The sequence below is a fragment of the Alosa alosa genome, chromosome 13 (assembly GCF_017589495.1).
Source record: "Alosa alosa isolate M-15738 ecotype Scorff River chromosome 13, AALO_Geno_1.1, whole genome shotgun sequence".
NCBI lineage: Eukaryota > Metazoa > Chordata > Actinopteri > Clupeiformes > Clupeidae > Alosa > Alosa alosa.
This window is the reverse complement of record NC_063201.1, coordinates 4,769,122-4,794,228: the sequence shown is the minus strand read 5'-3', so window position 1 is coordinate 4,794,228 and position 25,107 is coordinate 4,769,122. Positions and strand designations below refer to the sequence as shown.

At 41.8% G+C, this 25,107-nt stretch overlaps 1 protein-coding gene across 2 annotated transcripts in view; it reads right to left on the bottom strand.

The window, feature by feature from the left end:
- LOC125306553 (carcinoembryonic antigen-related cell adhesion molecule 6-like) overlaps positions 1–25,107 on the bottom strand; it is a 57,492-nt gene that overhangs the window by 16,578 nt on the left and 15,807 nt on the right. For both annotated transcript variants that reach the window (XM_048261973.1, XM_048261974.1), the window contains exon 4: positions 18,994–19,260. In XM_048261973.1, coding sequence (XP_048117930.1) covers positions 18,994–19,260 — 267 coding nt within the window. The remainder of the gene's footprint in view (positions 1–18,993; positions 19,261–25,107) is intronic.

Below are 25,107 nucleotides of genomic sequence, written 5' to 3'. Positions count from 1 at the left end.
ACTGCTGCGGGCGCTTGGCGGTGGTCATGTAGGTTTAGTTATCCACTCACATCATTTATCATGACTGCTTTCGCTAGCTGGCGGTGGTCATGTAGGTTTAGTTATCCACTTTCACATCATTTATCATGACTTTGCTGCTTCGCTTGGCGGTGGTCATGTAGGTTTAGTTATCCACTCCACATCATTTATCATGACTGCTGCGCTAGCGGTGGTGTCATGTAGGTTTAGTTATCCACTCACATCATTTATCATGACTGCTGCGCTGTGGCGGTGGTCATGTGGGTTTGATTATCCACTCACATCATTTATCATGACTGCTTTTCGCTAGCGAAGCGGTGGTCATGTAGGTTTAGTTATCCACTCACATCATTTATCATGACTGCTGCGCTAGCGAAGCGGTGGTCATGTAGGTTATCATGACTGCTGCGCTAGCTATGCTGGTCATGTAGGTTATCATGACTGCTCAGCTAATGGCCGGCGGTGGTCATAATAGGTTATCATGACTGCTGCGCTAACTCGCGTATGCCGGTGGTCATGTAGGTTATCATGACTGCTCGCGCTAAGCTATGCTGGTCATGTAGGTTATCATGACTGCTGCGTAGGCGGTGGTCATGTAGGTTATCATGACTGCTTTCGCGCTAGCTGGCGGTGGTCATGTAGGTTATCATGACTGCTAGCTAGGCGGTGGTCATGTAGGTTATCATGACTTTGCGCTGGCTAGGCGGTGGTGGTCATGTAGGTTATCATGACTGCTGCGCTAGCTATGCTGGTCATGTGGGTTATCATGACTGCTGCGCTAGCGAAGCGGTGGTCATGTAGGTTATCATGACTGCTGCGCTAGCTATGCTGGTCATGTGGGTTATCATGACTGCTAGCTATGGCGGTGGTCATGTAAGGTTATCATGACTGCTGCGCTAGCAGGCGGTGGTCATGTGGGTTATCATGACTGCTGCTTCTTGGCGGTGGTCGTAATGGGTTATCATGACTGCTGCGCTAGCGAAGCGGTGGTCATGTAGGTTATCATGACTGCTGCGCTAGCTATGCTGGTCATGTGGGTTATCATGACTGCTGCGCTAGCGAAGCGGTGGTCATGTAGGTTATCATGACTGCTGCGCTAGCTATGCTGGTCATGTGGGTTATCATGACTGCTGCGCTACGGCCGGTGGGTCATGTAGGTTATCATGACTGCTTTCTTAATGGCGGTGGTCATGTGGGTTATCATGACTGCTCGCGCTAAGCGAAGCGGTGGTCGTAATGGGTTATCATGACTGCTGCGCTAGCTATGCTGGTCATGTGGAAGTTATGACTGCTGCGCTATGCTATGCTGGTCATGTAGGTTATTATGACTGCTAAGCTTCTGGCGGTGGTCATGTGGGTTATCATGACTGCTGCGCTAGCGAAGCGGTGGTCATGTGGGTTTAGTTATCCACTCACATCATTTATCATGACTGCTGCGCTAGCTATGCTGGTCATGTGGGTTTAGTTATCCACTCACATCATTTATCATGACTGCTGCGCTAGCGAAGCGGTGGTCATGTAGGTTATCATGACTGCTGCGCTAGCGAAGCGGTGGTCATGTAGGTTATCATGACTGCTTTAGCTGGCGAAGCGGTGGTCATGTAGGTTATTATGACTGCTGCGCTAGCGAAGCGGTGGTCATGTAGGTTATTATGACTGCTGCGCTAGCTATGCTGGTCATGTGGGTTATTATGACTGCTGCGCTAGCTATGCTGGTCATGTGGGTTATCATGACTGCTGCGCTAGCGAAGCGGTGGTCATGTGGGTTATCATGACTGCTGCGCTAGCTATGCTGGTCATGTGGGTTATTATGACTGCTGCGCTAGCTATGCTGGTCATGTAGGTTATCATGACTGCTGCGCTAGCTATGCTGGTCATGTAGGTTATCATGACTGCTGCGCTAGCTATGCTGGTCATGTAGGTTATCATGACTGCTGCGCTAGCTATGCTGGTCATGTAGGTTATCATGACTGCTGCGCTAGCTATGCTGGTCATGTAGGTTATCATGACTGCTGCGCTATGCGAAGCGGTGGTCATGTAGGTTATCATGACTGCTGCGCTAGCTATGCTGGTCATGTGGGTTATCATGACTGCTGGTCATTAATATCATGACTGCTGCGCTAGCTATGCTGGTCATGTGGGTTATCATGACTGCTGCGCCAGCTATGCTGGTCATGTGGGTTATCATGACTGCTCGCGTAGCTATGCTGGTCATGTAGGTTATCATGACTGCTTTCGCTAGCTATGCTGGTCATGTGGGTTATCATGACTGCTGCTAGCTATGCTGGTCATGTGGGTTATTATGACTGCTTTCTTTAGCTATGCTGGTCATGTGGGTTATCATGACTGTCAGGTTATCATGACATGACTGCTTTAGCTATGCTGGTCATGTGGGTTATTATGACTGCTGCGCTTAGCTATGCTGGTCATGTGGGTTATCATGACTGCTAAGCTAGCCTATGCTGGTCATGTGAGTTATCATGACTGCTCGCTAGCTATGCTGGTCGTGTAGGTTATCATGACTGCTGCGCTAGCTATGCTGGTCATGTAGGTTATCATGACTGCTGCGCTAGCGAAGCGGTGGTCATGTAGGTTATCATGACTGCTGCGCTAGCTATGCTGGTCATGTAGGTTATCATGACTGCTGCGCTAGCTATGCTGGTCATGTAGGTTATCATGACTGCTGCGCTAGCTATGCTGGTCATGTAGGTTATCATGACTGCTTTCGCTAGCTATGCTGGTCATGTGGGTTATCATGACTGCTGGTCTATGCTGGTCATGTGGGTTATCATGACTGCTTTCGCTAGCTATGCTGGTCATGTAGGTTATCATGACATGCTTTAGCTATGCTGGTCATGTAGGTTATCATGACTGCTGCTAGCTATGCTGGTCATGTGGGTTATCATGACTGCTGCGCTAGCTATGCTGGTCATGTAGGTTATCATGGTCGTATGCTGGTCATGTGGGTTATTATGACTTTGGTCATGTGGGTTACTGCTTAGCCATGCTGGTCATGTGGGTTATCATGACTGCTGCGCTAGCTATGCTGGTCATGTAGGTTATCATGACTGCTGCGCTAGCTATGCTGGTCATGTGGGTTATCATGACTGCTGCGCTAGCTATGCTGGTCATGTGGGTTATCATGACTGCTGCGCTAGCTATGCTGGTCATGTGGGTTATCATGACTGCTGCGCTAGCTATGCTGGTCATGTGGGTTATCATGACTGCTGCGCTAGCTATGCTGGTCATGTGGGTTATCATGACTGCTGCGCTAGCTATGCTGGTCATGTATGGGTTATCATGACTGTAGCTATGCTGGTCATGTGGGTTATCATGACTGCTCTCGCCCCAGCTAATGCTGGTCATGTGGGTTATCATGACTGCTTTCGCTAGCTATGCTGGTCATGTGGGTTATCATGACTGCTAAATAGCTATGCTGGTCATGTGGGTTATCATGACTGCTGCTGTAGCTATGCTGCTGGTCATGTGGGTTATCATGACTGCTCTATGCTGGTCATGTGGGTTATCATGACGGTGGTGGTCATGTGGGTTATCATGACTGCTGCGCTTGCTATGCGGTGGTCATGTGGGTTATATGCTGGTCATGTGGGTTGTATCCTTGACTGCTGGCCCAGCCATGCTGGTCATGGGGTATCGCGATTTCGCGCTGCCATGCTGGTCATGTGGGTTATCGCGATTAGCTATGCTTCATGTGGGTTATTATACCGGTCATGGGTTATCGCGATGCTGCGCCAGCTATGCTGGTCATGTGGGTTATCATGACGCTTAGCTACTGGTCATAGGTTATCTATGCTGGTCATGTAGGTTATCATGACTGCTCGCAAACGGCTATGCTGTCGTAATGGGTTATCATGACTGCTGCGCTAGCTATCATTGCTGGGGTCATCAATGAGTTATCATGACTGCTCAGCTAGCTATGCTGGTCATGTGGGTTATCATGACTGCTTTCTTTAGCCCCAGTCATGCTGGTCATGGGTTATGCTGATCGACGCCGGCGGCTATGCCGTCATGTGGGTTATCATGACTGCTTTCGCTTAGCTGCGTGGTCATGGGGTTATCATGACTGCGCTTCAGCGGTGGTCATGTGGGTTATCATGACTGCTGCAGCTTCTTTAGTCGTAATGGGTTATCATGACATGCTGCTAAGCTAGCTATGCTGGTCATGTGGGTTATCATGACTGCTGCTAGCTATGCTGGTCATGTGGGTTATTATGACTGCTTTCTAGCTATGCTGGTCATGTGGGTTATCATGACTGCTGCGCTAGCTATGCTGGTCATGTGGGTTATCATGACTGCTGCGCTAGCTATGCTGGTCATGTGGGTTATCATGACTGCTGCGCTAGCTATGCTGGTCATGTGGGTTATTATGACTGCTGCGCTAGCTATGCTGGTCATGTGGGTTATTATGACTGCTGCGCTAGCTATGCTGGTCATGTGGGTTTAGTCAAAGTTTTTTTTTTTTCTTTCGTATTTTTTCTTTTTCTTTTTGAAATTGTAAATTTGTGTCAACGATTCCTGGGGCTGCACCGGGCCCCCCGAAAGGAGAGTAGGCCGGACACAGTTTTCTGTGAACAGTGTTGGGGAGAAACGGAATACATGTACTGGCGTTACGTATTCAGAATACAAACTAGATGTACCGCATAGCGGTACAAAATATGACCAAAGCTCAGTCCTGTACATCCGTTCCTCACTTATCAATTTGTCTCCATCTCCTACTCCATCCCCCACTCTTGAAACTTTTATGTATGCTTGTATGTGCATGCCTGTGTGTGAGCATGCGTGTGCCTGTGTGCATGTGTGCGTGTGTGAGTGCGTGCGTGCCTATGTGGATGTGTGTGTGTGTGTGGATGTGTGGATGTGTGTGTGTGTGTGTGCATGTGTGGGTGTCTGTGTGTGTGTGGATGCGTGTGAGTGTACGTCAATTTGTCTCCACATCCTTATAGGGCCTGACCAATATGGGATTTTGAGGGCCGATACCAATTTCGACGTATGAGTTTTTCCAACAACTGATAACATATATCGGCCATCAGTCATTTTTAACAAACACAATGTAAAAATGTTCTCCCATAACAAGGTTAATAGTAAGAATAGTAAGAATAGTAAGAAGAGGTTTTTGTTCTGTACATTGCCACAAACTACATTGTGAGCAGTTTATGCTTAATGACTCGCCATTTATGCAAGCAAAACATTTTACAAATATGATCAGTTACTTTTAGGGCTGTCCCAAATTATTATTTTATAAACGATTAATCTAACGATTGTTTGTTCGATTAGTCAACTAATCGGTAACACTCCATAATAAGGTGCCATAATAAATAGCAAACTAGTAATTACCTAACCCTTTGTTAATATTTGTTAATTGTTACTAAAATATCTATTTGGCACAAGTTAATAGTTTTGTCATCATTAATTAAATATTAGTTGTTTGCATAAAATCTGTATGTTAATGTTTTAATAAATCTATTAACTAAAATTGTATTAATATATGTTAATAGTTAACTAAATATATTTTTGGCACTAATTAACAGTTATTTCTTACATCATTTAAATGTTAAATGTTTATTTACAAACTATATCCTAATATAAAAGTTAATGACATATTATTATTTATCTAGCTTTTCTGATTAGCTTTGTGGATAATTTATGGAATTTATGGTTTATGGCTTTATGGTCTTGTGGGGTGTATAAGGCACCCTACTGCCAGTGGTTGGTTGTGTGAGAGTTTGCGCTCCTCTTCTTCCACTTCATCCTTACTGGATACCTCTGTGGTTGGCTGTCCTGTAATTGGTGACTCTCTGTCTAGTGTTTGAAAGTAGTGTACTCTTTGCCTTTGGAAGTACTATTTGGTTGCTGCTTGAATTTGGTGAAATTCAGGGGAGGGGGGTGTAACAGAGTTAGAAATGTAGTTTAGTGTTTGTATGTGATTTTCGCCGTAATTAAGCAGCTTTATTGAGATTGGTGTTTTGAAGCCCCCTTTGGAGAAACGCTATACTGCAGCTCTGCTGCGTTTTGTCCTTGTATTGTTGCCATAGCCGATTCAGAAGCGGTATGCTTTGCATTGCGTAGGTTGACTGTATAAAGCTCTCCGCACTTTGTTTTAATTTTTTAACTGTAAAATGTTGTTTAAGTTGAAAACTTTGATATACCACCTGGCACATGTATTGTTAAGATTTGGGTGCAATTCTAGTAACTTAGAGAACGTTTATTAATGTTTTCATTATGACCACGAGTTCATACACACTGAGTCTAACGTGACTACATGTAAACTCCGCTAGCAACTTTCCATGCATTCAGTGTAGTTTAGCTTAGTGTGCATGGAAAGTGCAATTCAGTCTAGCAGGAAATGAATGTACATTTAGTTTAGCATTATGTTTATGCATTACCTCCGTATGGTCTACGTCTGTGAGTGTTTAGTAAGTCTCAGAATATTAATAAACTGTCGTTTTGTGCACCTGAACATTCCATGTTGCATGTCTCCCTTGCTAGTGGGGCTGACAGTAATGGTATTCACCCCTTGCAGACACGTGACTTAAGTCACGTGACGGCTCCATGCTGGACGGCAAAAAGATGGGAGACTGACTGCAAATTACATTATGTCATAACGATTATGATGAACTGAACACCATTACTATAACATCTTTGTAGTTCAATGTATTGCTGTTTGGGGTCTGATAGTCAAGGAAAGATGCCAGTGGTGTTGTTAGATGAAATGGGTCATGATCGTAAATGTAAAGTTATTAAAACTGGTGGTAACAGCAAGTGGAGATAACGTTAGGTCATAACGTTAGGCTACTGTAATTAACATTATGGTAAATGAACACCCATGAGTATTTCTAGACTAAAATATTGCAAAGCGATTTGGTTACTTTATTTGTCTTGCTTTTATCAGTTGTAACATAGTCAAAACGTTAAGAATGTCATAACAGAACATGAAATAATAACTTAGCTGCCACACTTAGAAGCTAGCTATTCTAGCTAATGTTTATAAGTAGCTCATAGTGCTAGGGCTAATGTAACTTGTCAGTTTGTAATTTGCCCAGCTTAATAAACTTACTTCTTACATGTCTTAAGTTAAAGAATTGAAAGAAATAGGAAATAAAAAAAAAACTTGAAAAGGTATTATCTGTTTACATTCAGATCTTGCCAAAGACTTTGCCTAAGTGTGCTATAATTAACAACACTTTCACCTATCAAAACCAAACTTGGTATGTGGATTTAGGAGCACATCCCAAGGACACACAATCAATTTGTTGTGCTTTGACCACTAGTAGCACTATAATCACAGGAAGTAGGGTCATATTTCAGCGTATAGAAACCAAATTTAGTATATGGACTTGGGACCCTATTTTGAGGACACACAATAAATTTACCAACTTTTGACCACTAGGGGGGTGGTAGAGTTACAGGGTTTTAGCTCATATATCAGCAATGCTTTCACGTAGGAAAACAAACTTGGTTCATAGACTCGGGACCACATCCTGTGGACGCACAATAAATTAAGTGACCATTGACCACAAGGGGCATTATAATTAGCAACACTTTCTCATATTGACACCAAACTTGGTACGTGGACTTTTGACCACATCCTGGGGACGGACAGTAAATTTAATGATGTTTGACCATTAGGGACAGGGCCGTATTAACCCATGGATTTTCAATGGGACAGATACAATGAAAGAACTTGGAGTTAAGAGAAATTGTTGCACCATGCAATATTTTTTCGCGGTGTCACTTAAGAACACGTTTGAAGATAAGAAAGAAGTCGAGTAAGAAAGAGAGGAAATGTGTAGGCTTAGATTTTGATGCAGTAGGCTACAGACTACACCACATGTTACTTTCTCTGCTTTTTACCTCATAGGCCTAATAAAATATTCACTTAGCAAAGATAATGTCAAACTATTCTGGCAACGTCTCGTTTCATAACTTGATTGCATTTTTGTCCGCTTTTCATCACATTATTATGACCATTAAATGTAGGCTATTTTGCACGCTAAAATCTGATTCATCACAGGTAAACACAATAAAGAATGGGAACGTTAAGATGGATTATGTATTCTAAGTTGTAATTCCTCTGTATGTCCTGTTGGTGACCTCAGTGAGAAGTACTGTTAAGACGCTCTTAGCCGGTATCGAGTACTCTGGAGCACTCGTAGATCTACGAGTGTTTTCACGACGCTCTTAAGCTATGATGGTTTCGGGAAACAGTCAGCAAATCTTAAGACGTTCATAAGAGGGACTTTACGACGCTCTTAGGCTTAAGATGCTTTCGGGGAACTGGGCCCTGGTATGGGGGGGACTCCTTCAACTTGAATAGCCTACTGAAGTATAAAATTCATTTTATGAACTTATATTTTCCTGAAATTTTTATTAGATAATTGTTTTTAAAGTATCTTTGCATGGATTCTACTTTTTAAATATATGTACATGTATATTTTAAAATCTTATGTACCCCCTGGAGTGCCTTCACGTACCCCCAGGAGTACGCGTACCCCCATTTGAGAACCACTGTGATACACCATGCTGATGTTATGACCCTAAAATAACTAGCCCATATCACATCACAAATGAAACATGTAAAACATGAAAGGTTAATGCAAAACAATGCATGAAATGTTAATGAGAAACTTTCTGATATTTGGGAATGGGAAAATAATTGCTAATGGACAAATTAATTGTTAGATTAATCAAAAAATGAATCGTTAGATTAGTCTGTAACACTCCATAATAAGGTGCCATAATAAATAGCAAACTAGTAATTACCTAACCCTTTGTTAATATTTGTTAATTGTTACTAACATATCTATTTGGCACAAGTTAATAGTTTTTTAATCATTAATTAAATATTAGTTGTTTGCATAAAATCTGTATGTTAATGTTTTAGCATATCTATTAACTAATATTGTAATAATATGTGTTAATAGTTAACTAAAGCTTAACCAAAGTGTCTTTTTGGCACTAATTAACAGTTATTGCTTGCATCATTTAAATGTTAAATGTTTATTTGCAAACTATATGTTAATAAAAAAGTTAATGACTTATTATTATTTAACTAATTGTTATTAAATTGTGCTTCTGCCTATCCCAATATGAACCGCTCTCTATAGGACCCTTACAATAGATAGATAGATAAGATAGATACTTTATTGATCCCCAAGGGGAAATTCAAGAAAAAAACACGGAGCTACCTTGACATCCTGCCACTGTTGTCGGCGCCGGAACCGCTTGCAATAAAGTTGGTTAAGCTTAATTAACATATTAGTAGTATATAGCTATAAGCGTGGGGCCCCTTATAATAAAGTTAGTTAAGCTTAATTAATATATTAGTAATATATAACTATCAGTATGGGGGACCCTTATAATAAAGTCGGTTAAGCTTAATTAATATATTAGTAATATAACTATCAGTATGGGGGACCCTTATAATAAAGTTGGTTAAGCTTTATTAATATATTAGTAATATATAACTAGTCAGACGGTGAAGGGACTGAGACCAAAACTGGCTTATCACATTTATTCCTTTAGGTAAAGTTAAAACAAAACAACAAGTAGTTGAATGGGCTATATTACATGCATCATTCCAATTGACCCCTTGCAAGTAACGTCACGTTTTGTTCGCGCCACAGCAAAATAGCCTAGTGGACGGCAAGAACACGAATCAAATCAATGGGTTGTAATGGGACATATCGCACAGCTATGAGATTATAGTGAGATTTAACCGTAGTAATGCCCTTCCACGACTGTTGGCTTATTGTTTGGAATACAACAACATCCCATGTTCTTGCATAGATATATTTTGGTTTGTTTTCTTTGTGTTTCGGGAGTATTTCAACCACAATTGCATGCTTATCTCCTCAGTGTATGAAGCACAGCAGCGGTTGCTATAGCAACCATAGACTCTGAACAGGACGGCAGATAGCACCCCCAGTGTTCAAACGTCACCAAATTTATTGTAGGTCCTCAGGATGTGTTCATGAGTCCACATACCAAGTTTGGTGTTCATACGAGGAAGTCTTGCTAATTATAGTGCCCCTAGTGGTCAAAGTTCACCAAACGTATTGTGCGTCCTCACCGTGGGGTCCCAAGTACGTTGCTGAGATATGAGCTTACTTCCTGTATCTCTAGCGCCCCCCTAGTGGTTGAAGGTCACCAAATGTATCGTGTGTCCTCAGGATTGGGTCACAAGTCCATACACCAAGTTTGATTTCTATATATGAAATTGTTGCTGAGATATGAGCCGACTTCCTGTGATTATAGCGCCCCCCTAGTGGTCAAAAGACACCAAATTTATTGTGCATCTTCAGGATGGGGTCCCAAGTCCAAGTACCAAGTTTGGTTTTGACACGTGAAACCGTTGCTGAGATAGGAGCCTACTTCCTGTGATTATAGCGCCCCCATAGTGGTCAAAAGTCATCAAATTTATAGAGCCTCCTCCTAATTGGGTCCTAAGCCCATGTACTGAGTTTGGTTTTGATACTTAAAAGCCTTGCCGAGATCTGAGTTCACTTCCAAATTTGATTTGATTGGTTGTCACGGGTGACCTGTTTAGAATATGGGTCCAAAAAGCAATGTGTTTGTGTGTTATGGTCCGAAGATTGTCTGTGCCAAGTTTCGTGAAAATCGGATGAACTTTGATGAAATCCAATATGGCGGTAGGATTAATTATGCTGACGTCACAAATTGCCATCAGTCAGCTTAAGGACTTCCCAAGGTATTAAATCACTAATATGTTTTAATTCCAAACACATCACCCGTTACAGGCCAAAACGTAATTTTGCTTATTACAGCGCCACCTATTGGTCAAAAGTCATCTAATTAATTGTGCCTCCTCCTAATTGGGTCCTGAGCCCACGTACTGAGTTTGGTTTTGATACGTGAAAGCCTTGCCGAGATCTGAGTTCACTTCGTGTTTTCAATTGGTTGTGACAGGTGACCTGTTTTGCATATGGGTCCAAAAAGCAATGCGTTTGTGAGTTATGGTCCGAAGAACATCTGAGCCAAGTTTTGTGAAAATCGAATGAACTCTGTGACCTATGAAAACTTTTAAGTGTTTTTGATGAAATCCAATATGGCGGAGGTCCAATATGGCAGAACGTAACGTAATAGGAGTTTTGAACTCAGGTCGGTCCAGGGGTTCCAACTATATAAAAAAAGTTAAGTGCATGAATGCAACACTAACTTTGACCCATTGGTGGCGCCTGGGGTTCAGACTTGAAATTTGGTGAAATGGATTATGGGAGTGTATGGAATCAATGTGCCAAATTTCACAACTTTTTACTGTACGGTTCTATGGGCTGCCATAGACTCTCATTGCGGAAGAAAGTTGCATAATAAATATAGCTGCAAGCAGCAATGTGGGGGCCAAGCAAATAAGCAGAAGTTGGGATTGGACTGGACTAGACTAAGCTAGACTAGACTAGACTGGACTGGACTGGATTGCATTGGATTGAACAGGATTGGACTGGACTGGATTGGATTGGACTGGACTGTATTGGGATTGGGATTGCAGAGATATGAGCCTACTTCATGTGATTGTTGATTAGATTAGATTTAATTGGGCTGGACTGGATTGGATTGGACTGGACTGGACTGGATTGGATTTGATTGGACTGGATTGGGATTGCTGAGATATGAGACTACTTCATGTGATTGTTGATTGGATTGGATTGGATTGAATTGGACTGGACTGTATGGGATTGTAACTGGACTGGATTGGATTGGATTGGACTGGACTGGACTGGACTGGACTGGACTAGACTGGACTGGATTGGACTGGATTGGATTGGATTGGATTGGGATTGGACTGGACATGGTTAATGTCAAAAGTTGATATGTGACAGCCTAAGGACCTCCCAAAGTATTAACAGAGATCACTAATATGTTTTAATTTCAAACACATCACCCCATACAGGCCAAAACGTAGTTTTGTTAATTATAGCGCTACCTGTAGGTCAAAAGTCATGAAATTTATTGAGCCTCCTCCTAATTGGGTCCTCAGCCCATGTATTGAGTTTGGTTTTGATATGTGAAAGCCTTGCTGAGATCTGAGTTCACTTCCTGTTTAGCGGCTTCGCCACCAATTTTGATTGGTTGTGACTGGCGACCAGTTTTGAGTATGAAGTTTGTGACCTGAGACATGGTCTGAAGATAATATGTGCCAAGTTTCGTGAAAATTGGATGAAGTTTGTGAATTATAAATATAGCTGCAAGCAGCAATGAGGGGGCCAAGCAGTTGAGCAGGAGTTGTCATGACAACCCAATTTTGCTACATTATACACACACCCAATTGCAAATGATAGCACCCCTAGTGGTCAAAGGTTGCTAAAATTATTGTGTCTCCTTAGGATGTTGTCCTGAGCCCATATACTAAGTTTGGTTTCTATACGTGAAAGCATTGCTTAAATATGAGCCCACTTCCTGTGATTATAGCGCCCCCTAGTGGTCAAAGGTCATTACATTTATTGAGCCTCATCCTTATTGGGTCCTGACCCCATGTACAGACTTTGGTTTATCTATGTCAAAGCGTTGCTGAAATATGACTATACTTCCTGTGATTATAGCGACACACAGTGGTCAAAATGCACCAAATTTCTTGAGCCTTCTCCTAATTGGGTCCTGAGACCATGTACTGAGTTTGGTGTTGATACGCAAAAGCCTTGCTTAGATATCACTTTACTTCCTGTTTGGCGGCTTCGATTGATTTTGATTGGTCGTGACGGGCGACAGGTTTTGAATATGGCTCCAAAAAGGAATGCGTTTATGAGTCATGGTCTGACGATCATCTGCGTCAAGTTTCGTGAAAATCGAATAAACTTTGTGACCTTTGAAAACTTTTAGGTGTTTTTGATTAAATCCAATATGGCAGCCGGATCAATTACGCTGACATCACAAATTCACATCTGTCGGCCTTAGGATCTCCCACAGACACCACTAGTACATCAACATTAACATTAACAGACACCAATAGCAAGTTTTAATTTCAAACACATTACCCGTTACAGGCCAAAATGTAATTTTGCTCATTATAGCGCCACAAAAAGTCATCAAATTTTTTTGAGCCTCCTCCTTATTGGGTCTTGAGCCCATGTACTGAGTTTGGTTTTGATACATTAAAGCTTTACTGAAATATTACTTCACTTCCGCCAAACTTAGCTTCGCTGCTTGGCCCCCAATAATAATAGGAATAGGTAGAATCACTAATGGTGCCTCGCAGCTTCTCTGCTTGGCCCCCAATAAGAAAACTAACAAACACAATGGGTGCCTTCGCAGCTTTGCTGCTTGGCCCCCAACAATAAGTGTGCTGCTTTGCAAGCAGTACAATAACAATAAGTGTGCTGCTTTGCACAAAAAAAGAAAAGAAACATCCAGAGACAAAACAGCAGCCCTTAGGTTTGCTTGCTTGCCTGCCCAACCCACACCTCCCCCCTCACTCTCAGTGAAACACTCACCCCCATCATCACTGGCTTTTTTCCGTCTCTGCAGCAAATAGGCTAGCCTTGCACAGATGCACTGTAAAACTTTGAGCAAGACATGTCATCTCACGCTACTAGGCTATCAGCGTAATATGCGTGACTTAAAGTGGCTCACAGTAGGCCTACACGGTGCTTGGTGGGGAGAGAGAAAAAGGAGAGAGCTGACTGAAGACGGGCAGAGATGATATGTTAGCGTGGACATAGTTAGTTGCTATATGGACAGGACATCTGAAGTGATGCTATTTAACTAAATCAGAAGGCAAGAATCAACGTGGGACGCTATATTTTTTGTGACTTTTTTTGTGGGTATCCGGGACGCCGGTGCTCGCGGACTGAACGTGCAATCATACGGGAGGGTCTCGAAGGTTGCCGGACAAGGGATGTGGCGATTGTTTTAACCATGTGTCATGAATTGTGTGCGTGTGTGTCAAGGGCGTCAGTTTGTTTTTAGAAGTGGTGGGGACAATAACCATAAGCTTGAGTGTGGTTTGAAAAGTGCGGGTACCCTTTTTTAAAAAAAAAAGGTTTTTTAACATCCGCACCCACCCGACCCGTCAGGAGAGTCGATCTGCACCCACTCGACCCTCAAAAATATGCACTGATTAACTACCCGAACCTGACCCGAACCGACAAAAAAAAAAAAAAAAAATGTGCCTATAGCCTAGGCTATCCTTTGCAGTTCATATTGAATGCTTTCTTATTAACTAAACACTAAAACAAGAAGAATTTGCACTGTAGGATATGCTTCAACAAAAGGCCTTTTCACACAGAGATCACGCTAAATTTGCGGGAATAGGAGACGTCTTTTTGCCGCAACGTGTGTCTGAAAACGAGGGGAAAATTTGCAGGCCTGCTGATCTGTTCACATGATGCCGCATTTTGGGGAGCCAGAAGGCAGGATCAGCTATTAATGTGACGTGCAACAGGGGCGTAGAGAGTGATAGTCGTAGGCCTTATTATGCGTGGGCCTTCAGATGTAGCAGGTGTGTGATTTACAAAACCATGGCGGGAGAACCGACTGCACTTGCATTTGCTTTGCTGTTGCTTAGAATGTTAGATTCTTGCGATAGATGTGTTCAGATAATAAAAAGTAATTTGGAAGGGAAATTGAAGAGAAGAGTTGCCCCCTGCATTGGCCGTGATTCCCCTTTGAAAATCAGAGGTTCACAGGCTACTGTGGCCTTGAGCCTCTGAAGAAGACAGTAGTCACAACGCGTCAGCCCATCATATTAAAGGCTTTTTAATTATATCAAGCAGTGTGCTGTTGGGATCTTTGGCAAGACTTTAACCACAGTCACTACTGAAGTTGAGTTTAGCCATATCTTAAAGTGATTTTTTCCTTGAGCCGAAGTGCACCTGCAATAATTGGCCTATGGTGTGTGTGCAATAATTGGCCTATGGTGTGTGTGTGCAATAATTAGCCTATGGTTTCTGATTTGTAGTGGTGTTAAGTGGCTTAGTGCAATTTATCTGATAACAGACCCAGACTTCTGCTGACTGGCTTTAATCTAGTATTTTTATAAATGAATTATCATTAATAAACAGATTTACTTATACTAACTTCTGTCTGTGCTGGTTTTGTGCGGAACTTTGGACAACAACCGGACCATACCGGTAAAAAAAGGTGGTGGCAGCTAATTGATAACCAGCTGTTACATTATTACATTATTACATACAGTATTTTTCGTTCATAGTCTAACTTATAATACTGATCTGTCACGAATTTGCACAAGTTGATTCTCAATAATACGGAACAAAATGCATTCCATATCAGTTCAATACGGAACACATCTTTTTCCTTGCAAATATGGGACGATTCAGTATTTTACGGAATGGTTGGCAACCCTATTTAACACCATTATCCCCGACCTCCTCCACAGCAAACTGACCCATCTGAACATTCACCCCCTCCTCTGCTCATGGATTAGAGACTTCCTCACCTTCCTTACAGACTCAGGCCCTGTCCACACGGAGACGCTTTTTGGGTTAAACGCACCGGTTTTGCTGTAAACGCACTGCCCGAAACCGCACTTTTTTGAAACCTGGTTCCAGGGTGGAAAAATCTGAAACCATAGCCCTTGTGAGTTCGTTTGGACGGCGAAACCGCATACCTGCCTATTGATGATGTCATCGCCACACCTCAGCTGCCCTGGACTTGACACTTATAGTATTGGCTAACAATACTAGTTTTCATACATGACATTACCTACGATTACACTCAGCAGGATAAATATCACAACTGGTGCTGCACAGCGCCAATCATGACTCATTCTCATGACTTCATGAGAAGATCATTATCATGACTTGGTGGACTGAACAGTGTTTTCCCTGTGTTTTCTTGATGCATTTCTAGCTATCGTCGGTGACGCGAGAACTAGTCAGAAGTTATTAGGGAAGTGCGGTGTAGCCTACGTTTAAATTAATTTGTGCATAGTGCCGGTGTCATTCATTTCTTTTACATGTCTTACAACATAAATAAATGCATTCATAGTCTAGTGAAGTCAGATATGAGCATACAAAGACACGTAACTCATGTTAAGCCTATGGTAGATGCGCACTAAATGCGAATGCGTGATTTGATGCAGTCAAAAGTATCGACTGTTACTAACGGAGGTATTATAGCAATATTATAAATGTGGCAACAGAATAGCCTAACTTGGGTAGACCTGGCGTTTAGTAGCCTATGCATTTGCGGTGATAGCCAAAACTAATGTGAATTGCGGACTATCCTACAACCAAAGAAAGTAAAGGAGATTATTTGTACCTGCGTTAGCCAAATAAAGGACGGGACTGCACCATTCACAAACCATAAAAATGAAGTTTATTAGTTTTACAGTTGACTACAGTTGGCAGTTCACTATCAGTCCACACAAACAATTCTGGTTTCCTTGCACTAGCCATGTTCGTCCTAGCCTATTCTGTCTGTTTGTGTAGCCTACAGCGCGCAAGCTTTGGTCAATTTCTGTAAGAGAAACAGTGCCACCTATAGGCCTAGGATATGAAGTAACGTGTTGGGTCGTGTTGAGATGGATCCATTTGGACGCAAATATTCTTGATACGGTTCCAGGGAAGACAGAGGAAAAAAAGATCGGTTTGGTACGTGTGGACTAGCCCTCAGTATGTCAGTTAACAGCGGTGCCCCCCAGGGTTGTGTGCTGTCCCCCCTGCTCTTCTCCCTGTACACCAATGACTGCACCTCTGGAGACCCTTCTGTCCACCATAAGGACCTCATCTCCAACAACGACGAGTCAGCCTTCCCCAGAGAGGTCAGTCTCCTGGAGTCCTGGGGCCTCATGTACAAAGACTTGCGTGGATTTCATACTAAAACATTGCGTACGTGCAAACCTGGAAAGTAGCGTCCCTCCCTCAATCACACTCATTTTAATATGCTAACTAGAAGGCCACTCGAGAGCGCAGACCTCCGCAAAGACAAAATGGTCTATCCCGCAATATTAATAACAATGAAAACTCATTTGTGGATCCATTCATACTTGAACCTGCTCCAAAGTTTAATAATTGAAATCATCAAATTAATTAAAAAAAAAAGTTTATCTCCAGCGAATGCGAGGTAGAAGTGTTTATCCGACGAAATGGCAAGAATCTTACGTCTTTATCATCTGTAATTAATAACAAAAAAACAGTAGTGGCAGAGCGTAGCAGTGGCTAGCTAAAGGGTCAGAGACCGTGGCAGATTTATTGGTCAGTCTGCAAGTAGGTGACAGGGTTCACATAACTGGGTTTGATGCATTTGAACCATTACAACACAACTGCATTAATTAAAAAAAAAACATTATATCAATCGTGTCCAAGTAGGCTACCACGCATCGCACACTCGAGGTGGAGTTGATCCAGGCCACATCGCCACAACATAACGATTTCTGGATCATATCCCTATATTTGCACACAAGTGTGACAACAATAATGCGAATGCTTACTCGAGGAAAGTCAAAGTATCCTATGCAGTCAATCACACTAAGGGAAGTAGCTTATATCCGCGCTTATTAGTCAGCCTATCTATTCTATCTATGTGTAGGCTATAGGTTTCACATTCCCCTTTAATTCCTATCCTCTAAGTCTACAGTTGTCATTATAGATCGGTTGTTGCATAACTTAGTAGAATTTGAGCATGTTGCATGTATAGAAACATTGACATTATAGAAACATAGGCCTACTTTCGAAGTGTTATCATTTTTAATAACCCACGTTTCACAATATACTGTGCAAATAAAGGCCTAGACTCGCGATCAACTAATGTTGTTGCGCTGTATTGCCTCTAAGTGTCGCCAACTGACGATACACATTGGAAATGTGCATACGCCACATGTGTGTACGGTGGAGGACCGCACATTCTCACGTTCAAGTCAGTCTTCGTACATCCGGACGTGAGTGTGAGAAGTGGCGTACGCAGCATTTTTGCAGCGGTGCTTTGCCGGTGCTATGCCCGAAAATAGTTCCAAATCTAAATTGGTCTAGTAAATCCCTTCGTGTTAATTTGCATTGATATTTGTACTCGATGTGAATGTACAGGTTACGAGAAATAATTATATAAAATCTTGAGTTATTTGATTTCACTTGACATGACATGCTAGCTGGAATCGTCGGATTACAGCGACTACGCTAAGCTAAAGCTAACCGGGCCGTTTCTATATTAGGACAATGGCTGGGTCGGCTATAGAATGCTTTGGCTCACTCCTCCAACTCTAGGGACTGCGGGGAGTGACCCAATTTCAGCTAGGGGTGGCGTATTCCTTTAACAACTCATCCGTTACTGTGGTAAAGCACTTTAAGTTCCTGGGCACAACCAAATGGGACAATAACATCTCCCAACTAGTGAAGAAAGGCCAGCATCGCCTGTTTTTCCTCCGCCACCTGAAAGGACTACAGGTCAGTCCCCCCATCATGGTACAATTTTACAGAACAGCCACTGAGAGTGTGCTAACATCCTCCCTCACGGTCTGGTTTGCCTCTGCGTCAGCCCACGCAAAGGCCAGGTTACAAAGAGTCGTCCGGGCAGCAGAGCGGATCATCGGCTGCCCCCTGCCCCCCATCATGGACCTGCACAGCTCCAGGTCCATTAACAGAGCTGTGAAGATTGCGGCCGACCGCTCTCATCCTGCCAATAGTCTGTTTAATATTCTCTCCTCTATTTTGCCTAAAACATCACACTTCCACCACAGTTTTCCCCCCAAGCAATAGCCCTCTTAAATAACTCTTAAACTTGGACTCCATTGCACTTTATTTTTATTTAACACTGCACTATCTACATTCCTATTAATTTATTGCTCATAATGGTTTTGTTTGTCCTTGTATTGTGTTTTTGTCTTTGTTTTTGTCTTTCTGTTTACTTTGTGTTGCCTGCATGGAGAAGACCAAATCAAATTCCTAATATCTGTATACATGGCGAAATAAAGTTGAATTGAATTGAATTGAATTGAATGGAATTGAATTGCCTCTTTCTAAAATATCAGTTGAATAACTTCCTTACCTATCACAGTGATGGTTGTTGGTGATGATGTTTTATACCTCTGGGTTTTACTATTATATGCCCAGCAGCTGTAGGCTCCACTCTGACTGGTCTGAACGTTCTCCAGTACGATTTCTTTTCCCTCTCTACCCAGAAAGGTTCCATTCAGTGCCCACTGGAACCGGGCAGCAGGTTTGGACTCAGAGGAGCAGGACAGGGTGATGTCAGAGCCTGAACTGTAGTTCGAGGCATCAGGTGTCACTGAAAATACAGCACTATCTGGGCCATCTGTACAATAGTAAAATACAATAGTTTAATAGCACATTACATTTCATTATCATTATAATATGGTGCCTACATTTACAGTTGCCTGCACATTTTGTTCACTGGGAGTGATTTTTGTTTCATTTGCGAGACTGTTTATTCTTTTGATGGGTAAAGGCCGATTTGTATTACTTGTATGTAATTATCGTTAGCCACAGTAATGAAGTCTTAGGGTTTATACTACAACATGTATTAATGGCATGATAACTCAGTTGTCAACGGTGCCAACTATATGCTTATTATGTCAAAAAACAAGTATGGCTATTCTGACCATAGTCTTGCAATTTGATGGTTCTGTTTTGGTGATGACAGGAGCACATTTTGCATCATGTGGATTGCAACTGTCAACAGCACATGAGTACCTGAGGCATAAGTGAATGCCAATAAACTGTAATAGGTTCTAATAAAGTTTTGGGAGACTGACATGACCACTGTAACAACAGCAGTTACAAAATTGCTTGAACAAGTGCACTGGGATAGAAAAAATATTGTATAGAAGGACTACCATAGTCAACCTGTGGATTAAGTGACAACTTGCGCCTCAAAACAAATCTCATCGGCTCGGAATGTTTTCAGTGTTTTGTAAGCTAATTGTGTGCTTTAATTAGCTTTAAATGTTAGTCACTCTTAGCACTAATATAAACAAAAAAACTCCCAGTGAAAAGCAAAGTGTTTCGGCCAACAAGCATGTGTGCATTCAACAAAATCTATCAATAATTGTTCAATAAATACATTATTAAAGTTGGACATTTTACAAAGAAAGAGGTGAGTAAAAATCCAACCAGGGAGGGAAGCAAATTTAGTCTGAGAAATACCTCATAAAGAAATACATATTTTGAACAACACACATGTGCTACAATTATTGGCACCCCTGTATTTAATACTTTGTTAATAATCTCTTTGTCAATAAAACAGCTTTTTTATTTGGATTTGAGTCCATTCCAATGGAATCTCTCAAAATCGTCCAGGGTCAGTTTTCCCAATAACGTTGTCTTTCAACATGTTACGACTCTAAAGGTATAGCCTACCTAAACAAAAGATGTTTACTTTACTAGACTTCTCTCCTATGTTGGCAGTGGTCCCCAAACTTTTTCTTCCGAGGGCCAGCTCACTATGCCTGGCTCTAAGAGAGGGCCAGAGGCTCGAAGTATATCAGTAACCATAAATAGCTTAGTGCTGTGAACAGCAGTGTACCTTAGTTGAATGTTCCATTACATTTAATCATAGGCTACTGTAATTTAATACCATTGTTAGCTGTGTTTATGTTGCCATCATGTCATATCAGTGTAAAATGTAGCTCAAATGAAATAATATGAATAAAAAGACTTTTCCCAAAAGCATTCCCAAAAGTATTTTATTCAAAAATGTGTGAACTCTGAACTCTGTGTCTTTGCATACACAGCTCAAGTTGTGAACAAGCAATTAATTTAAAGTTCTCAAACTATGAGAGTTTTATGAAGTGCTGGCAAAAACATCTGAAATGACCACCATTCTAACTTTCACTCACCTGATGAGAACTCTGTGAATGAGTGAATAAAAATAGAAATAATTATCCTAAAAAGTCCCAGAAACATGACCCAAAATGAGGTGGCGGGCCGTAGTTTGGGGACCACTGCCTTAAGCTATACCTAAATCCACTTCTAGCATTGTTTATGTCATTCATGCAGCTTTGAGCATGCGTGAGATTTGTTTGATGGACATGAAAGCACAGAGGATCCTAACAACAATAATAATGCAGTCAGTAACAAGTTATTGTTATTAAATATGACCTGTGTGCAACCTATTACTCATGGATTTGCATTTTAAAGGGATTAAAGCAAATTCATTTATTCTGACGTTTTTTTCTTTTTTTTTTATTAAATGAAGCACAGATTTCTTCTAAATCACACTAAAGGTTTCTAACTTAAAACCTATTCAAAAAGCTGCTGAGGCCAGCTTTTAGTTAGAAAAACTAGATATACCATATAGCAGTACTAAATATGACTGCCTGCACATTCTGTCCAAATTCTTGCCTTCAGTATATAGGGGGGATTCATTTTTTTTTTTTTTTTTTTGGGGGTACATTTTACAAACCGGAATCGCATTTTCCTTATTACAGGCCTCAATGAGAGAACACTTAGCATAGTCTTTACTTACATGACATGAGTACCGTAAGTGTTTATGATATTAATATAATAATAATATTTTTAAAAAAAGATCTGAAAACATACCTGTATAAGAAAGCCTTTAGTTAACTCATCTTATCCTGTAGACTACTTTTTCAGATTATTCTACATCTGCTGCCATTGGAGGGCGCAGCCAGCCAGAAGCAGATGGGCTCCCCCTATTAAGTCAGGTTCTGCTCAAGGTTTCTTCCTGGAATATGGGAGTTTTCCTTGCCACAGTTGCCATATGGCGTGCTTGTGGGGGGTAAAGGGTTAAGGCTGCCAGTCTTGAATGTCTGTGTATAAAGTCAAATAATTGCGACATTGGGGCAGCCGTGGCCTACTGGTTAGCGCTTCAGACTTGTAACTGGAGGGTTGCCGGTTTGAACCCCGACCAGTAGGCACGGCTGAAGTGCCCTTGAGCAAGGCACCTAACTGCTCCCTGAGCGCCGCTGTTGTTGCAGGCAGCTCACTGTGCCGGGATTAGTGTGTGCTTCACCTCACTGTGTGTTCACTGTGTGCTGAGTGTGTTTCACTAATTCACGGATTGAGATAAACGCAGAGACCAAATTTCCCTCACGGGTACTCAAAAGAGTATATATCCTATCCATATGCTAAGAACATGCTAAGGCTGGATGCTTGGAGTCCGCATCAACGGGGCCTAAGCATTTGTTAGCCTAGGCATTTGTTAGCAAAGCCTTTATATATGATTAATAGTATTTCTTTTTTTTAGTATATTTTTTTGGGCTTTTTATGCCTTTAATTATAGGACAGTGGAGAGTGACAGGAAGTGAATGGGAGAGAGCAGGGGTGGGATCCAGAAAGGACCACGGGGCGGGAATTGAACCCGGTTGCCGGCGTACGGTGCAGGTGCCCCAGCCAGTTGCGCCACAGCTGGGGCCGTATAATAATTTTGATATGTTGCTGATTGGATCATAAACGGCCACAGCAACAAAGGGGAATGACTGACTCTTCTCTATAACTGTGTTACATGTTATTTTCTCTATTTCTGATATGTTGCTGATTGGATCATAAACGGCCACAGCAATGAAGAAAAGTGAAAGTGATTGATAATAACTGACTGACTTTATTATCGTATCACCTGCTCCAAATGTAAAGCACTTTGAGCTGCATTCTGTGTATGAAAGGTGCTATACAAATAAAGCTTATTATTATTATTATTATTATTATTATTATTATTATTATTATTATTATTAACACGTCATGATAAATTTGATAATGTAATCGATTATGTTCCTCAAATGGAGAACACACCTGTGACACTGTGATCCACATCGCATAATTCATTTAATTATATTTGGTCATTTTGCCTTTTGTGCTTATTGTTTGCTTGCCCTTGCTTTATTATTGTATACTTTTGACAGTAACCAGTGCCGAAGCACTGGTTAGACATATCTAGGCTATCTAGACATATCCAGGCTACACAAAGCCTTGACTCAGGGGTATAAGTTAAGTGATACTACGATAGCAGTTCCGTGATATATTTGTCAAACCAGGCTTTCTGTGCGCGTTCTCGGTGTTGGGATGATGTTGGCCAATCGTCAAACGTGGAGACGCACAAGACTGCCTATATTAAAAAGCAATTACTTCCGCATTTATGAGCAATAGCGTAATCTACACTGCGGTCATTTTTAGTGTCTAGCCTATAACATCAAATAAATAGATTGTCTTCAGATGTTGTATGGTATGCACGTCCATAGTTGCATATTTGCATGCACACTATTAAAGCGCATTTGAGATCCAAAATGTTTGTAGAGGCGGAGCTCCACCTGTAAGATATATGACAAAATCCTACACGCGAGAACTTCATTTTTCAAGATAATTGATTGGTCAGTGGGCGGTAGTTTTACACGATTTGAGCTATAACTTAGCACATAACCTGCTCCCGACCAGGTTTGGTTGACAGCATAAGACACCATGGTGATACAGCGACGCTGAAACAGAGCCACTTTCGTGTCACAGCATACCCTGGCTTTGAGTGCAACATACCTCGCTAACCCACTAATCGAGATTCGTAGTATAGCCCACAGGTGCACATGGGTTCTGTTATGTCTTTGTCTGTATGTTACTTTTCTATGTATGTCAGCTTACTTTGCTTTGAGTTGTGCATGTTGCACAGTGGGGCGAGTTCCCCTTGTTTCCCCATTAGTGGGGTTAATTGGGTATCCTTAGAAGAGCCTTGTGATTGGTTAATTGGCTGAGCACCTGAGTATTTAAATCCCAGTGTTGGGAGTGCTAAGGGGGCTCTTCTTTTTCTTGTATGCAGGTAATGTGCTGTGTGGCAGTTGCTGTGAGCTGCCGGGTTTATTTGCAGTGTTTTCTCCAGTTGGGTGTGCGACTTACTGTTTTTCTTTTGCTTGTTTTAAGTTATTTGTCTAGTCTGCTCCTTTAAAGAGATATTTTTCTCTACTTTATTTTTACTTTTGTATATATTTTCACTCAGGTTTTGGATTCGGTTAAAATAAAATCATATATTTTTTCATCACCCACTTTCATTGTCACTGTCTGCGCTTGATTTCTCCTGACTAAAAGGCTCCCTCCCCATCAACACACCCTTGCGTCTCATGGCCACTCTATGTATTTGCTATGTGTGTCTCTGCATGGGGTTACGTTCAATTTTTGGGGAGGGGGGGCTAATGGGGTGTATGTGCGTGTGTGTTTATTTCTCTGTGTGTGTGTGTGTGTTTTTATTTGTGTGTGTGCGTGCACGTGTGTGCATGTATATATGCTATCTTTGGTTTATGTAAAGCACATTGAATTACCCCTGTGTATGAAAAGTGCTATATAAATGAACTTGCCTTGCCTTGTGTTTCTGTGTGTGTGTGTGTGTGTGTGTGTGTGTGTGTGTGCATGCCTGTATGTGTGTGAGTGCCTGTGTGTGTTTATGTGTGTGTGCGTGTGTCTTTATGGGTGCGTGTGCCTGCGTGCGTGTGTTTATGTGTGTTGTGCCTTTCATCTCAGTAGAAAGTACATATCAACATCATCCTCTACCGGCAACCCTTCACTCAACACCACCATCTACAGGCCATGATACCCCCAGATGCTGTCAGGGTAATCATATGCAGTCACATACCCCCAGATGTACATATACATGAAATTAATTTATTGTATGGCCCCCCCATGAACGGAATCCATGAAACTTACATACCCCCAGATGCTGTCAGGGTAATCATATACATGAAACTTACATACCCCCAGATGCTGTCAGGGTAATCATATACATGAAACTTACATACCCCCAGATGCTGTCAGGGTAATCATATACATGAAACTTACATACATACCCCCAGATGCTGTCAGATGCTGTCAGGGGCTGTCAATCATATACATGAAACTTACATACCCCAGATGCTGTCAGGGTAATCATATACATGAAACTTACATACCCCCAGATGCTGTCAGGGTAATCATATACATGATGCTGTCAGGGTAATCATATACATGAAACTTACATACCCCCAGATGCTGTCAGGGTAATCATATACATGAAACTTACATACCCCCAGATGCTGTCAGGGTAATCATATACATGAAACTTACATACCCCCAGATGCTGTCAGGGTAATCATATACATGAAACTTACATACCCCCAGATGCTGTCAGGGTAATCATATACATGAAACTTACATACCCCCAGATGCTGTC